Source organism: Alexandromys fortis, unplaced genomic scaffold, assembly GCF_014885135.2.
Source record: "Alexandromys fortis isolate MF-2015 unplaced genomic scaffold, M_Fortis_MF-2015_v1.1 scaffold_39, whole genome shotgun sequence".
In the NCBI taxonomy this organism is placed as follows: domain Eukaryota; kingdom Metazoa; phylum Chordata; class Mammalia; order Rodentia; family Cricetidae; genus Alexandromys; species Alexandromys fortis.
The window spans coordinates 6,697,040-6,714,036 of record NW_026067918.1 but is presented as its reverse complement, the minus strand read 5'-3'; the positions used below and the strand labels follow the sequence as shown (position 1 = coordinate 6,714,036).

Sequence of the window (16,997 nt, the reverse complement as noted above, 5' to 3'; positions counted from 1 at the left end):
GAATAGAAGTGAATATCTTTTCTCTTTGCTTTTTCGGCCTTCAAAAATCTATGAGGTTGCCATGGTTGTCCCTTAGACATACAATAAGATAGGTTCCATCCTTTAAATTATTAGAATGTTTGAGCATCTACAAGAGTTGGGGAAAGAGTCAAATGACCATCTAACACCCATCTCCAGCTTCAATGTGACCAAGTACCAGTCAGCTTTGTCCCTGTGCCTCTCAGATTCTCCTAGCCCGTCGACCAGTGGTCCCCAATGTCCCAATACTGCCATTCTTTAACACAGTTTCTCATGTTGTGGTGACCCCCAACCATAAAATTATGTCATTGCTACTTCATAACTGGAATATTGCTACTGTTATGAATTGCAATATAAATATCTGATATGCAAGATAACTGATACATGATCCCTTTGGGGTCACAACCCACAAGTTGAGAACCACTGCCTTAGCTCATACTGGGAAACTAGCTGAAATGAATCCCAGGCAGCTGGTGGCATCATTGCTAAATGTTCTTAGAGAGAAAGCTTCTATACAAAGTCTCTCTATTAAAATATAAACTCACATTGACCATGTGAGTGCCCCAAAATGTCACCTATCCCATTGCTACAGCCTTTGGATTTCTGTGATGATCTTCTAGCCAACTCCTGCTGCTGGTTGGTTTTTATATCCCTGGATGGAGATGAAGGCTACCCAGTTGCTGTTGGTTAAGGGTTTAAGTCTCCATTGATCTTAGAGTCTCCCCCTCTCTCTCCCTCCCTCTCTCTCTCTCTCTCTCTCTCTCTCTCTCTCTCTCTCTCTCTCTCTCTCTCTCTCTCTCTCTCTCACTTCTTCCCTCCCTCCCTCACTCTCTCCCACCAGATTTATTTGGCGAAGAAACTTAGTCATTCATCCAATGAATTTTCCACAGGCCTGAATTTTGCTGATTGCCTCCCTGTGGGGTCATTTAATACGTTCCTCTGAGTACCATGTCTGCAGTAAATTGGAATGTAGAACTAGTGGCCAATTGGATTTAATTTTGTTTGATTGCCCTTTTTTTTTTGCAGGGAGGTGGGGGTCCCCCAAGTGGTGCTGTGTGTTGACATCAGAAGGTGCAAAGTTTGCTTGTCTCTTTAATCGTGAACTTGGTGGCCACGGACAGCCCTTGAAGGGTTTATGATTTTAATAGGAGTTCTAAAATGAGGGTGAAGACAATACCGTCTTTTCTTCTTGATTAGCTGAGATGCCTCCAGGAAGGAGGGGGAGAAAGGGAGGGAAGGAAATCAAGAGAAAAAAAGGAAGGAAGATGACGGTTCCCTTAGTCAGTTTTCTACATTAGGAAAATATTAAAAACCTCATTCTTTTCCATGGCTTCTCAATTCTCAGTATTATAAAGTAGTTCCCCAGCATCTTCTAAGGCAACAGTTAAGTTTGGGTTGAAGGGGGTGTCTTTGGCTCCATTTTGCTTTTAGTGATGTTATTATATACTTAAGAATTTTTAAACACATCTGCTATGCTCCAATCCACTGTGGTTATTATCCCTACTGTTGCCAAATGATCACTGGCCGCTTCAAGTTGGCTTCTGAGTCTTTCAGCATGGTCCCAGGAGTCTCTGATGGCTGCCTGTGTTGAAATTAGGAGCGGCGGGGCTGCGTCCCCGGCACCCGGCCTCCCGCATGGCTAGTTTATACCCAGAAATAATTACACGGAAACTGTATTCTTTCAAACACTGCCTGGCCTGGCTAGGTTCAGTTTCTTATTGGCTAGCTCTTACATATTGTTCTAACCCATTTCTAATATTCTGTGTAGCCCACTAGCTGGCTTACCAGGGAGGATCTTAACCTGCATCTGTCTGGAGCGGGAGAATCATGGCGACTCTTCCTCTAACCTTCTTTCTCCAAGAATTCTCTTCTGTATACTCCGCCTACCTAATTTTCTATCCAATAAAATGGGCCAAGGCAGTTTCTTTATTAGTAAGAAATCATTCCCACATCATTTCCCCTTTTTCTGTTTAAACAAAAAAAAGAAAGGCTTTAACTTTAACATAGTAAAATTATATATCACAAAACAGTTATCAAGTAAGAATTACAGTTATAATATTTATATCTATTTTATCTCTTATCATAACTAAGGAAAACTATAACTATTCATTCTTCAACTCCATCAAAGACTCCAGAAGGATATAATAATACTTAAGTAAACAAGAAATAAGAAAACTCTAGAAATGACAGAGACATCTCGCTGCCTGGACAGTCACCCAAAGTTCTTTTGTACCATCTTCAGCCTACAGGCCCATAGTTTCCAGCAGACATTTTTATCAAGCAGGAAATTCCAAAGACAGTTTAGTCATTTTCTGCTGTGTCCTGCAGAATGTCTCGCAGACTCTTTCGTGAATCAGGAACCCCGAAAGACCATCTCACCTTTAGGCAAGTTCAGCAGTCCTCTCTCTGCGGGTTCTCTGTGTCCAGTTTGCAACAGTCCAGGCAAGAACAGTTTCTTGCCCAAATGGCTATCCAACTCCATAAGTATCCTCTTCGATGCCCATCTTCCTCTTGAAGTAGATTGGTGCTGCCAGGAGCATACGTGTCTCATTGTCATGAAAAGCCCTAAGTTATTAAAACATTTAAATGCCATATTCTGCAGCCTTTGAGAGATATGAAGAATGCCTATCTAACTGAAATATATCTCTATATATCTAGAAAATCTAACATGACTACAAGCTTTACTATTATCAATGATTATCCATTAACAACCTATATTTCCTAATTATACATTACATTTTAAATGAACTACACAATCACAATACCTTAATCAAGATCAAAAATACATATACATATAACAAAATTGACCTTAAAATCCATACCAATGCAAATTATTCATATCTATATCATATCCCCCTTTAAATGTAAAAGAACATTTATAAACAATATTTGGGAACATGGGCGTAGTTTCTTCTCTCCAAACTGCTTCCTGCTGAATAGGGGCGTCGTTAATTAGGTTGTTCATGATATAACCTGTATGCTAGTTTCATCTCAGTTGGCAATTGAGCGAAGCAATTTTTTGAGGGTATTCACAGCAACCTTTCAGGAGGGCGTGGTCTATCATACCAAATCGGAATAGATGCAATCCACAGGGTCACATCCTCAGGGAGGATCTTAACCTGCGTCTGTCTGGAGCGGGAGAATCATGGCGACTTCTCTACTAAGCTTCCTTTTCCCAGAATTCTCTTCTGTCTACTCCGCCTACCTAATTTTCTGTCCTATGAGGGCCGAGGCAGTTTCTTTATTATTACAAGACCCACATTATAAATATTGTAACTGTAATTCTTACTTGATAACTTTTGTTATATGTAATTTTACTATGATAAAGTTAAAGCCTTTCTTTTTTGTTTAAACGGAAAAAGGGGAAATGATGTGGGAGTGATTTCTTATTAATAAAGAAACTGCCTAGGCCCCTTGATAAGGCCCACCCTTAGGTGGGTGGAGAAAACAGAAGAGAATTCTGGGAGAAAGAAGCTTAGTGGAGGAGTCGCCATGATGCTCCCACTCCAGACAGACGCAGGTTAAGATCCTCTCTGGTAAGCCAGCTCATGGGCTACACAGAATATTAGAAATGGGTTAGAACAATATGTAAGAGCTAGCCAATAAGAAACTGGACCTAGCCAGGCCAGGCAGTGTTTGAAAGAATACAGTTTCCGTGTAATTATTTCTGGGTATAAACTAGCCATGCGGGCGGCCAGGTGCCGGGGACGCAGCCCCGCCGCTCCTATTTCAACATGCCTGACTGGCTGGGATGACAAGATACTTCAAGCTATATAAATGTATATGAAATTTACATACAAAGGTTGCCAGGGTTGGCAGTAAGAGCCTGTCATCCCATCCATATGGGGAGACTGAGGCAGAAAAGCCACAAGGTCCGGGCCTGCCTGAGCTGTGAGTTAAAGGCTGTCCTGGTCTGCTTTCTGTTGCTGTGCTAAAGACCATGACCAGAAAGCAAACTGGAGAAGAAAGGCTTTATTCGGCATACAAATCTTAATCAGTCCATCACTGAGGGAAGCCAGAGCCAAACTTGGAAGCAGAAACTGAAGCAGAGACCACGGAGGAGTGCTGCTTTCTGACTTGCTCTCCGAGGCTCGTTCAGCCTGCTTTCCTATACAGCTAGGACCTCCTGTCCAGGAGCGGCGCTGCCCACAATGAGCTACGGTCCAATCTGATGGAGGTGTTGTCTCAGTTAAGGTTCCTTTCCAGATGACTCGGCTCCTGTCAAGTGCTAAGGGGAGGAAAAATAAACCCTACGATAAGGCAAAACTGACCAAGTCAGTGAGTCCCTGCCTCAAAATAAAAAGTGAAGAGAGAATTGGGACATAGCCTAGCATTTGTGAGTCCCTCGGTTCAATCCCCAGCCCAGGGGAAAATAAAAATGTCTTCACTGTACCCGGGGGTCAGACATTTTCCCAAGGAACTCTAGATCCCTTGAGACAGAAATAATAGATACCGTGATGTGACTACTCCGCGTGTTTTGTGCTCCGAAGATAATATTGTTTCTAGACTCTGTTAGTTGACAGCAGGGAGCTAATTTTCAACAAAGAGCACCCCGATGGGGCTGGAGACGTGGCTCAGTTGGCAGTGTTTGCCTGGCATGCAGGAAGCCCTGGGCTCCATCTCACAACACCACATAATTCAGGCAGGATAGCACCTGTAGCGCTAGCACTCAGATTGTGGAGGTAGTGGGAGGATCGGAGGTTCAAAGTCACTCTCTGCCACATCACAAGTTCAAGGACAACCTAAGCTGCATAAAATCCAGTCTCAGAAAAGGGCCCGGGGGGCGGGGGGGTGGAGTATTGATAGTTTCCATTCAACATCAAGATTGCAAGTTTTCTCACAAGCCTTTTGTTTGCAACTCTTCTGTCCACAGTAAAAAGTCCAGTTCTTGCACAGATTGCTTGGTACCAGCTCCCTCATCCCGCAGACCCAATAGCTTCAGAACAGTGATGGGGGTGTGAAACTACTGACCAACAGCTCCAGTTCTTGGCATCTTTTATAGTCTTTGGATATAACCCACGAGGGCCACACTTCACACAGCTCTGCTATGGTCTTTTTCAAAGACTCTCCCTTACTGTAGTTTTTTCCACAGCTCTATACCCTACTAGGTCCATCATTTTCATGTGGGTTTTGATTTTTAGGGATTGATTTTTTTTAATTTAATTTCATCCTATAATCATGTACAATATTTACATGGCTTCAAAATCAACTCTACAAAACAGTTTTTAAGAAAATCAGCCTTGGGCCCGGGACTCACTTGCCATACAAGCCCAACAACCTGAGTTTACGACAGAAGTGAGAAGCTGGACACAGTCACCACTCACATCTGTAAGCTCAGCAAACCCCTACTAGGAGAAGGGAGGCAGAGCAAAGGGGACCTCCAGCAGCTGGCAGACCAGTCAGCCTGGCACACGCAGAAGCGAACAACAGCAGAGACTATCTCAAGCAAACGAGAAGGCAAGGGAGGACCCCTGAGGCCGTCCTCTGAACTCCACATGTGGCGTGCTCAAGCCCACACTCACATTTGCACACATACATGTCATACACACTGAGAAAAGGAAAGCGGAAGGGAAGGCAGGCAGGCAGGTTGGTTGACTCGCTTGGCCCTGCTCTGTGAATTCATCAGTGGATTAACCCACTAATTATATAAGAGCATTTATTAGTAAATCACTTTCTAATAGTTGGCCCCACCAGCCAGGAAACAAACCTTCAACATGTGAGCCTTTGGGCAGGAGGGTTGGGGTATCCAAATCATAACACCAAGAAATCTGGGGAACTTTGTGACCCTACAGTTCCATACCCCTGTAATATACGTATCTGACAAAGCTGTCTTGGGATGTCTTGGCCCTGCTGCCATTTTGGGTCTCAGGTGTGGAACTAGGGGAAAGTTAATATGGTCGGTCACAGAACCACACTTCCTTTGCCTCGTACTCATCCCCATGAGTCATTTTTTGTGGACAAGACCCAGAGATACTATTTTAAGACATCTGTAAAGAAACTCTTTTTCCTTTATTTTGTTTAAAATGGTAGTGATTGTAATGAGCTTAAGCCCAATAAAATAATATTTACCCAAATTTTACACTTGCTGGGGAACACACCACACAATTAATTCCAACAGCATAATTAATTCAAATTTACATTAATTAAATTAAATTAAAACATTAAACTCATTTCTTCATCTACTCCAAAGAAGTTGGGCAATTTAATTGCTATGAAACAAGATAACTAAAATAAAGAGGATATTTAACATACTTATTAAATGCCACTTAGTATTTCTGATTAGTATTTTTAGGGTCTAATTAGTGTCTAATTAACTTGCTATAGGCTATCTTTTCACAATACCAATTAAATTTCAAAACATCCTTTATAAACATCCGGCCCTGAAAAGAAGAAGATTAAGCATTGTTACGGGTGCGAGTTAATCAGGAGACATTGGTGTGGTATTGTTTTATATCTATAAATACCATGCTTATTAAAACTCCTCGAGTGTAGCTTTTCACCATTAATTGCTATTTAATCAACTTCAAATAAATGAGGAAATCTCTGGGACCAGCTGCCATTGTTGGAGACAGATGAAGGGCTCAGGAAACAAGAGCAGGAGGTAAGAGTGCAGGAGAGGAGGGGCGGGCGCGGGATGAGGGGGGGAAGAGGCAGGCTATCCAAGGATGGAAGGAAAACACACAGGGAGACAGGAGAGAACGCAGTGGGGGTCCAGATGGGTGAAATATGAGATTGACAGCCTGACCTGGAACAAGGGTAAGACGGTAGTGACTGACACAGCTCTGACATTGGACCTCGGAGAACCCCGTCGGAAACTAGCCAGTGGAAAAACAGGGGTGGCAACTGCAGATCCTCAGCTTCCCCCCGCCGCGCTGTGTGATAGAGGGCCAGTGACTCAGCCCTTCTGAACCTCAAGTTCCTTGTCTTTGCACTAAAGGGGTGACTTTGTGGATGTGCGACCTACATGGTCACCCAGGGCTCCAGACTTAGGAGAGCTTCCCCTGGTGAAGTGGTCTGCCGTAGTCACTTGGGAGGAATTTCGGAACTAATGGGTCTCTGGCTTGGGTTCTGTGCCCAGTCTTTGGATCATGGAAATGGTTCTGGTGAAATACCTCCCTTGTCGGAGAGCTTGGAGAATGGGCGACGAGTCCCTAAGGGAAACAGCCAGTACCATCCATGTCTTGCCTGGAGTCAGGGACCAAGACACCCAGAGCATCAGAACGCACAGAGGGGTGACCTGTCTTACTTCTCTCTTCCCTGGGATGAGTGGCCCCAGGAACAGTGTCCATTGGCCTAACCTATGGGAGGGAGCTTCACTTTTTCTAGAACATTCTTCCGGTTTCTCCTCAGCTGATTGCCTGGGAGCCAACCCAAGAAGAGGAGGTTACCATGGTGACTGCCAGGCCCAACTTTCAAGACAGCATCCACGTGGGCTTCGTGTCCGGTCTGAAAAAATTCACAGAGTACTTCACCTCGGTGCTGTGCTTCACCACGCCTGGAGATGGGCCCCGAAGCAGCCCCCAGCTGGTGCGCACCCACGAGGACGGTAGGTGTCATGGGCCTCGGCTCTGCCCACCCACCAACCCAGGCCCTTGGGAAGTCCCTGAGCATCCTGGAACACAGCAGCCATCTTACCTTGGGCGGCCATGTTCTGACTCTAATGGGCACTGGTGGGTGGGGGACACTTTTGGGGACAGTGCCTGGGCCGGTGGGACACCTGAGCTTCAATGACATCCTGGACACCTCGCTGAAGGTCAGCTGGCAGGAGCCTGGGGAGAAGAACGGCATCCTGACAGGTAGGCATGCTGATGCTCCTGAGACCAAGGGTGGGGCAGTTGGGAGCCGGGGTTATCAGCTATCTGTCCCCTGCCTGCAGCCAGCTCCCGTCCAGACCTCCCCACTGAGCCGCACTCTCAACTCTTAGTTTCGAGCGCTTCTGGGGCCCTTCCCCAACTCTGTAGGACCTCAGAGTTTGGAGGACCTTAAGGGTCTGTCACAATACATAACTCTCTCTGCCTGCAATCCCTGCCCCACAGGACATCCCACTGAGACTCCACCTGAATCCTTAGGCATAACACCAGCAGCTCCTAGCTCCTTTGGTCCCTCTGCACCTGGAATGAACCAAACCACCAAGCTAGAGAAGGAGTGAGAATTGGAACAAGGGTCAGGGACAATGCTCAGTCCCCACCCAGCTCACACTACCTCTGTGGACTCTCGCCAGGGTACCGGATCTCTTGGGAAGAGTACAATAGAACCAATACCCGTGTGACCCACTACCTGCCCAACGTAACCCTAGAGTACAGAGTCACAGGCCTCACAGCACTCACCACCTACACTATCGAGGTGGCCGCTATGACCTCCAAGGGCCAGGGCCAGGTGTCGGCCTCCACCATCTCATCTGGTGTGCCTCCAGGTGAGTGCTCCCATCAGGATTCCTGTCTCTGCTCTGCTGAGCACTCGTTCTAGAGGGGGCTCTGTCTGTCTGTCTGGTTTGTTGGTTAGTTGGTTGGTTGATGTTTGGTTGGTTGGTGATTGATTGATTGGTGGTTGGTTGTTTGGTTGGTTGGTTGACTGGTGGGTTGGTTGCTGATTGGTTGGTTGGTTTGTTGTTGGTTGGTTGGTGGTTAGTTGGTTGATTGGTAGGTTGGTTGATTGCTGATTGGTTAGTAGTTTGCTGGATTAATTGGTGGGTTGGTGGTTGGTTGATGAGTGGGTTGGTGGTTGATTCATGGGTTAGAGGTTAGTTGGTTGGTGGTTGGTAGTTTGTTGGTGGTTGGTTGGTTTGTTGGTAGTTTGTTGGTGATTGGTTGGCTGGGGATTGGTTGGTAGGTAGCTGGTTGGTATTTTTTTATACAGGGTCTCATTCTGTAGCGCAGGCTGGCATTGAACTCACAGGAGTCCCATTCTGTAGCCTCCTGAGTAACTGGCATTACAAGCATCAGATGGTGCACAAAGGTTCCTGTCTATTTTATGGACAAAATTTCACCATGCAATCCATACTGACCTCAAAGATTGCAGTACTCCTGTCTCAGACTTCCCAGTTCTAGGATTACTAGTGTGACCATCATACCTACCCTTGAAGGGGCTCTGTCTTGAGGTAATGTTGATATTCCTTCCACAGGATTCTCTACTTTGCTTGACTCTATGAGCCCAGGGTACTCCCCTAAGCAGACTTGGATGCCATGACCTTGAGTCCTAGGTGAAGAACTGTGTGGCTCACTGTCCTCCTCCCCACAGCCCTGAGCACAATAGATGGACTAGGAGGACTCTGCCTTCTCAATCCCTGCACTCCTCACCCCATAGCAGACTCCCTGCCAGACAGCAATGCTAAGGGATAATTCTTACTGCCCACACTGGGCTGCAACTTGTGGACAGGTGGTGGGGTGGTAGAACAAGATGGGAATAATCTCAGCCCCAGATACAAACACTAAACAAATCAGGCATCATCTTCAGGCCTCAGTTTCCCCATTTGTCCACATACAAGGTTGTACCAGATCACCATGTGGTCCTATGCAGGTCAGAAAGACTGTGCCTGCATGACCCACCCAGATGGCCTGGACCTACCTACTGAGGTGGCCAAGGCACGTCAGGATCCTTCAGCCCCCTATGCCGACATGTATCAGTAATACTAGTAGATATCTGTATGGGACTTCCCAGGTCTGAGTTCCTGGCTTTCTATGCCTCCTCAGGGCAGCTCTCCCTACCATATGTGGTCATTGCTGTCACCATTATTCTGGGACATAAAGAGGGAGGTAGATTGCTATGTCAGTAGCTCCCCTTGAAACTGTGACAGGACTCCTGACTAACACAACTTAAAGGAGAAAGGGTCTATTTTGGCTCACAGCTCAAGGGTTCAACTGTCATGCAGTGAAAGTCACTTCAGGAAGAGCTCATAGCAGGTGACACAGCATCTGGGAGCTGGGGGGTCGGGGGGTGACATGACACATGACGCTGGTGCTCGGCTCTATCTCTCTGTTTTGGGGAGGTTTTGTTTGTTTGTTTGTTTGATTGTTTTATTTTTACCTCATCCCAGGACCTCAGCCTATGGAGCGATGCCACCTGCAGTTAGGGCAGGTCTTCCCACCACCCCCTTCACCCCCCCACCCCACCCAACCTAGAAACTCACTCATGTGCGTGGAGGCTTGTCTCCATGGTGATCCTAAACCCTGTCAATCAAAGATACAGTCTGTAGTGGAAGGGAGTGGAAAAGTTAGATTCAAACTGACGTGTGTGGATGGTGTGTGCATTTGTTCGTTTGTTTCATTGGTTGGTTGGGTTTTTGATACAGGGGCTCACACTATAGCCTCGATTGGCCTGGACTCACTATGTAGCCAAGACTAGCTTCAAACGCACTGCAGAATCTGCATTCCTTCTGTCCATCCTAAGCCCCCAAGAACTCCTGAGCTTCTGGCTGGAAAAGAGAAGCTGCCTCCTGCCTGCCCCAGCTGCAGCCCTTCTCGCCTCCCCAGGCATCACAGGATATGGAGGGCTGCAGCGTTGTGCGGACGGAGACAATTCTGATCCAAATGCTTATGCTGAGCCTAGCTTGATTTGTGCAGCTTTGTGGGCACTTTGCTTATTGCCAAACCTTCCGAGGGAAGCCCCTGGCACACATAACTCCAGGCAGTCTGTGCCCTCAGATCTGCCCTAGCCTCCCCACAGGAATGCGGCACCTGTAAGACAGAATCAGTGTCACAGGTCGTGGCTGGGCTTCTCCTGAAATGTCTCCAAGAAAAGCCGACTGCTCCCATTCCTCCCTGGTGCAGAGTCCTGTTCCCAGGGGAGCCACCCTCTTACTTTGTCTACCCTATTCTTTCTTCCCAGAGCTCCCGGGGGCACCCACCAACCTGGGCATTTCCAACATCGGCCCACGATCCGTGACCTTGCAGTTCAGGCCTGGCTACGATGGGAAGACATCCATCTCCCGCTGGGTGGTGGAAGCTCAGGTAAAGCCTGCTAGAGGGGACCCAGACTCCTCCCCAGGTGGCCTCAGGTGGCCCTGCGAAGATCCTGTAAGGGATGGGGGAGGGGGCACTGAAGCTACGGGTATCTGGTCTATCAGCTGGTCTTGGATTCAGGCCTAAAAATGCGTTCCCCCAGCCTGCTGTGAGGCGCTAATGCAGGAAGACTCCAAGCCACCCTGCACTCAGTTGTGGCTTTCAGACTAAGACCTTCCGTGGGTGGGAATGATGCCTGCTAGGGAGTTGGGGAGCCAGAGCATCCCACTCAAGCACAGCAAGTTGGACAGGCCTTAGGTTCCCTTCTCCAGGTGGGCGTGATCGGGGAGGGAGAGGAATGGTTGCTGATCTACCAACTCAGCAACGAGCCTGATGCACGCTCCATGGAGGTCCCGGACCTTAACCCCTTCACCTACTACAGGTAAGGCACAGGTGGGAAGGGACGGGGGCGGAGGGGTTGGCAACCCCCTCCATACCTTGCTCATTCCTTCTACCCCACCCCAGCTTCCGCATGCGCCAAGTGAATATTGTCGGCACCAGCCCACCCAGTCAACCTTCCAGGAAGATCCAGACCCTCCAGGCTCCCCCAGACATGGCCCCCGCCAATGTGACTCTACGCACAGCCAGTGAGACCAGCTTGTGGCTCCGATGGATGGTGAGGCTCCCTCGGGGGGGGCAGTGGGATGGGCTGTTCACAGGACTGTCCCCACAGGACTGTTGCAACGTGGTGACCTCCAAGAGGTCACTGACTGAATATCTATAATTCGTCCTCTTTACTTTGGGTTTGGTGGGAGGGGTGCTGCTGTTATGGTGTGGTTTGTACTTTTTGATATTTTTAAATTTCTTCCTTACTAACCGGGAAGGTGCCCAGTAGTTCACTGTGGCAAAAGGAGAGGAAAGAGCTAGAAGATTCTCTGTGTGAGCTGGGGAGATTAACCCAGTTACAGAGAGCTTGTTGTGCTGGATATTGGTGGCGCACGCCTTTAATCCAGCACTTGGGAGGCAGAAGCAGGCAGATCTCTGTGAGTTCGAGGCCAGCCTGTTTTATAAGAGCTAGTCCCAAGCGTGAGGACCTGAGTTCCAGCTCCCAGCATCGACCTTTAAAAGTCAAGCATGTTAGCACGAGCTAGCGGTCCCAGTGCTGGGGAGGCAGAGACAGGAGGGTCCCTGGGGCTCGATGGCCAGCCAGCCTCTCCTTACTGTCAAGTCTCAGGCCAGTGAGAGACTGCCTCAAACAAATAAATAAACAATGGAAATTGCCCATGGTGGCACAGATCTTTAACCCTAGGATTAAAGGTGTAAATGGGTCTCTGTGAGTCTGAGGGAGTTCCGGGCCAGCCATGGATACCTAGTGAGAGACCCTGTCTCAAAAATAACCAAAATAAAAATTAAAAAGCAAAGTGGGGTGACTCCTGAGAAATCACACACACACACACACACACACACACACACACACTTTGCGTACCTGCACACACTGGTGGCTGGGAAGACAGATAAAATGCTGTTTACCAGAAGTATTGCCAGATGCCAAGCATCCTAAAGTTCCTGCCCCATTGACCCCTCCCAGGAACATTGAGAAGGATGCAGTCTCGTCCTAATTCACAGCTAAGAACACTAAGGCTCAGAGAGGTTAGGAGCTTGCCCATGGACACACAGCAACCACAAAGTGGACCTAGGATTTAGAAATGGCCAAAAAGTGGGCACCTGCTGCTGGGGTAGAGACTGGGAAGGGGCCACTCCCCCAGGTCAGGGCTGGACATGGAGGGTCACGACAATGTGACCTGCAGGAAGTAGCTTTCTGGTGTGCTGTGGTTTCCTCCAGAACAGGAAATTTATTCGGACCCTATCTTTAGACGCTCTCATTAAACCACAACAGAAGCGTGAGGCTGGTCCCAATTTTGTATAGAAAGAAACTTAACCAGGGGGGCTGGAGATATGGCCCAGCGGTTAAGAGCACTGATTGCTCTTCCAGAGGACCCGAGTTCAATTCCCAGCACCCACATGGCAGCTCACAACTGTCTGAAAATGCAGTTCCGCAAGATCTGACACCTTCACACCAATGCACATAAAATAAAGTTAAATAAATCACTAAAAAAAAAGAAGAAGAAGAAGAAAAAGAAACTGAAGCAGAAGGAGGTCACATAACCTTCCCAGGATCCCCCCCCCATTTCCTGAGGTAACAACAAGAGGCTGAGCCCCCAAATCCACAACACAGGCCACTGGGCAAGCACATTGTCCTCTCACAGCCAGGAACCAAACACTGCTGTGCCCCTCATGCACCTCAGTGGGGGTCCCCGGCAGCAGTCCTAGAAACCTGTGGAGTGAATGAGAATAATTCTGAGAGTCGTGAGTGAAAGCGAGGGTGGCATCTGGCACCCTGTCCTCCTTGCCTCCAGAAGCCTTGCAAAGAAAGAGCCCGCTCGGTGCCTCTCCCGTGGCCCCTCTCCATACATAGCCCCGTAGCTCAAAGAGAGAGCACTCATTGGCTGTGTGAACTGATACAAACCCCTGAACCAGGGAGCCATGTTGTCACTCACAGAGTGGGGCGGTGTGGCAGGAGGAGCCAGTGACTGTGAGAAGACTTGGCACCGTAAGTTCCCGACGGACAGGGGTTATTAAGAATGGCTCCTCTTCCGGTGGCAGACACTGAGCAGCACTCTGGGGCCAGCCCAGTGGCCCAGGGCACTGTGAGTGTCTAAGTGGGACATATAGCCTCTTGTGACCTCAACTTCAGCTCTTCCCTGTGCCCCGCCAGCTGATCACACACACACACACACACACACACACACACACACACACACACACCACTTACTCCTTAATTGTCTCTGAAGGTTTCCAAACATAAAAGTTAGAGAGTGGGTGACTGGGGTTCTGGGGGGACGGGAAATCAGCGGCCGTGCCGTGAAGCCACTTGGCTCATAACAGCGCATGGCCCATTACGTCTCTTTAGCTGGTAGGGAAGTCGCATGCCAGGCCCATCTCAGCCTCTTGGGCCATCCATTTCCGTCTTAATGATCTTTAGCTCACGTCAGTAAGTGTCTGGAGAGGCACATGGAGGCAAGAGAAGGCTGCGTGGGCGCGGGGAGGGCTAGAAGGAATTGGATGAAGTGGGTTAGGAGGTGGAACACTAAGGACTGTGGACATTTGGAGCCCGGGAAGGCAAATTGGAGAGAGAAGCCCGCAGACACACCTGTTTCCGAGGAGTGGATGCCAGGTTCTCAGCTGATATCTGCTTCAGGCTCAAGGCCCACCTCCACCACCTCCAACATCACCAGATTTGTCCCACCTTGAACCTGCAAACAGGGCCCTTCCCACTGAGCTCTGTGACTCAGGGAAAAAACCTGTCTGTTCTCCTTGGTGAGACCCTAACCAGTAAGAGAAAGATGAGATCCAGCAGGAGAGACTGAGGTTTGCTGGATTGCAGGACTTCCTGTCAGTGACACGCATCCTGTCCATATGAAGGTGCCTTTACCCCGGTCTCCCTCCTCTGAAGGGCAGCATGAGCAAAGACCAGGTGTTGTAGGCAATTAACAAAGTGTGTGTTGACAATCTGAGTAAGGGGGCTAAACAGGAAGACGGCCAGAGCCAAAGGGTCCGGTTAGTCAGCACACTGGGCGGACAGGTTTTGAGCGTGCTGAAAAGGACCAGCCTCGGGGCAAGGACATGAGTCAACCATGTCAACCACGTGCACAATGAACAAAGGTGTTGCCTCTCGTGGGAGTCCAGAGGGGACAGATGGGGAGAGGGATATGGAAACAGTGTTACCAGCTCAAGCCCAGCTTAGGGATAGCACCTCTTTGAGGCACCAGCTGCTCAACCGGTGGCTGGGGAAGAGGGAATACGGGGTGGTCTCCCTCCCTAGCTCCTCATCTCTCTGCCCCTGCTTTTCCCCAGCCCCTCCCAGAAATGGAGTACAATGGCAACCCTGAGTCGGTGGGCTACAAGATCAAGTACAGCCGGTCCGACGGCCATGGCAAGACACTGAGCCACATGGTACAAGACCGTGTGGAGCGGGAATACACCATTGAGGACCTGGAGGAGTGGACGGAGTACCGCGTCCAAGTCCAGGCCTTCAACGCCATCGGGAGTGGGCCCTGGAGCCAAGCGGTGGTGGGCAGAACCAGGGAGTCAGGTACCACTGCCTTTCTTTTGAGACCGCCCAAGAGCAGGCTCGCTGCACCTATTTCCACAGACAGCTTAGGCAGCTATCGATAGCATTGTGTTCCACCCATGGCAGAGCACCCTGCCATACCCCTTGGTCCTCCAGTATTGCCCTTCCCTGTTGTAGGCTCCACTCTGGGGAAGTCAGTGGGACAGTGAGGCAGTACTAGCTTCCAAACAACCCACGCCACCCCTCTTCCCCGACACCCAGCTTTAACCCCAACACCCAATAGAAGGGTTTGAGGTCAGAACATTCCAGAAATGAAACCTCCTAGGAGTCTAGGAAGGCATTATCACTCCTAGACTATGAACCCCAATCCGATCCACAGACAACCCTTATTTGTTCAATTTGTGATTCACTGCCCTATGGAGTTTTGTGTGTGTGTGTGTGTTTGTGTGTATGTGTCTGTCTGTGTATGTGTCTGTCTGTGTGTGTGTTTTCACTGACACACTTTAACTGACAGGTGTGTCTTCTGGCCTCCCTGATCCCCCAGCTTTGCCCTCCTTCACTGACTGGAAATGCAAGGTCATCCAAAGTTATTCTGGAAGCAGGGTAGCCTGAATTTCTGAGTTCAAAGCCAGCCTAGCTACATAGTGATAATTTATATCAAAACTGGGTGAAGGTAGATGACAAGATGGCTCAGCCAGTAGAGTCACCTTCTTACAAGCCCGACGACTTGAGTTTGATGCAGGAATACATATAACAGCAAAAGCAGAACCAGCTAACGCTACGGTGGTGTAATACAAATACACACTGGGGCATGCACACACACCCTTCACACTCACCACATACCCAATAATAATAATTAATTTTAAAATGTTAATCTGAGCAGACAAAAGCAAGGGAGGCAGGGCTGAGGATGCAATTCAGCTGGCAGTGTGCTTGTTTGCCTACCATGCCCTAGACTGTGTCCCCAGTGTAAACTAGACGTGCCCATTGGAACCTATAATCCCAGCACTTGGGAGGTCGAGGCAGGAGAATCAGAAGTTCAGGATCGTTCCTGGCAGCATAGTGAATTCAAAACCAGTACATGAGACCCTGTCTCACACCTCAGATCCCCAGAAAAGAAAAAGGAGGGGAGAAGCTACCCCAGAAACTGCATCTGCAGCATCCCCAAACCATCATAGGGTCATTTGCAGCTGTGGTCTGCATGTGCTGTCTTTCTCTCACGGAGCTGGTGACGTGGAGCTGGCTCCTGGGGTCGCCCCACATCTTGCTCTACTTTCCACCACTGTAGGGCTATCCTTGGGTCCTTATTCCTCCTCTTCACCCCTCGCTCCCACAGTCCCATCCTCTGGCCCCACCAACGTGTCAGCGCTGGCCACCACCTCTAGCAGCATGCTGGTTCGCTGGAGCGAGATCCCGGAGGCAGATCGCAATGGCCTTGTCCTGGGCTACAAGGTAGATCTTGGGGTCAGTGGGGTTTATTGCACCATCTTCCCCGGTTCCCCATCCAAGGTATCCTGTCCTTGTCTTTTTTTCCTCTGGATCTCTGCCTCACAGAGAAAGTATGGGGTATTTGCCTAGCTTCCTATCCAGCAATCACCATAGCAACCAGGAAGTCCTCCTTTAGGGGTAAAGAGACATCCAGTGAGTGACAGCGTCCTTCACACTGCTCCCTTCTTCCAGGAGGCTGAGCTGGGGGCCCCAAATCTTATCCTCAGCCATAATGAACCCAGTCCAGTTACTATGATCTTCTAAAATTCCTTTCCAAATTGTTCTGGGCTATGTGGCCATGTGATCATGTGACCTAGCCCTGGCCTGAAAGGGAAGAATCATGGGATAATATCACATCTCTGTCCCTACTCCCTTGTGGGCCTACAGGGACTTCTAGCTGTACAGCTGAGTCTCCCCTTGTG

At 48.8% G+C, this 16,997-nt stretch overlaps 1 protein-coding gene across 3 annotated transcripts in view; it reads left to right on the top strand.

The window, feature by feature from the left end:
* The window catches only part of Sdk2 (sidekick cell adhesion molecule 2), a 282,059-nt gene that overhangs the window by 213,095 nt on the left and 51,967 nt on the right, over positions 1-16,997 (top strand). For all 3 annotated transcript variants that reach the window (XM_050140393.1, XM_050140394.1, XM_050140392.1), the window contains exons 19-26: positions 7,369-7,564; positions 7,716-7,814; positions 8,240-8,431; positions 10,843-10,964; positions 11,288-11,397; positions 11,481-11,631; positions 14,871-15,108; positions 16,424-16,539. In XM_050140393.1, the coding sequence (XP_049996350.1) occupies positions 7,369-7,564; positions 7,716-7,814; positions 8,240-8,431; positions 10,843-10,964; positions 11,288-11,397; positions 11,481-11,631; positions 14,871-15,108; positions 16,424-16,539 (1,224 nt within the window). The remainder of the gene's footprint in view (positions 1-7,368; positions 7,565-7,715; positions 7,815-8,239; positions 8,432-10,842; positions 10,965-11,287; positions 11,398-11,480; positions 11,632-14,870; positions 15,109-16,423; positions 16,540-16,997) is intronic.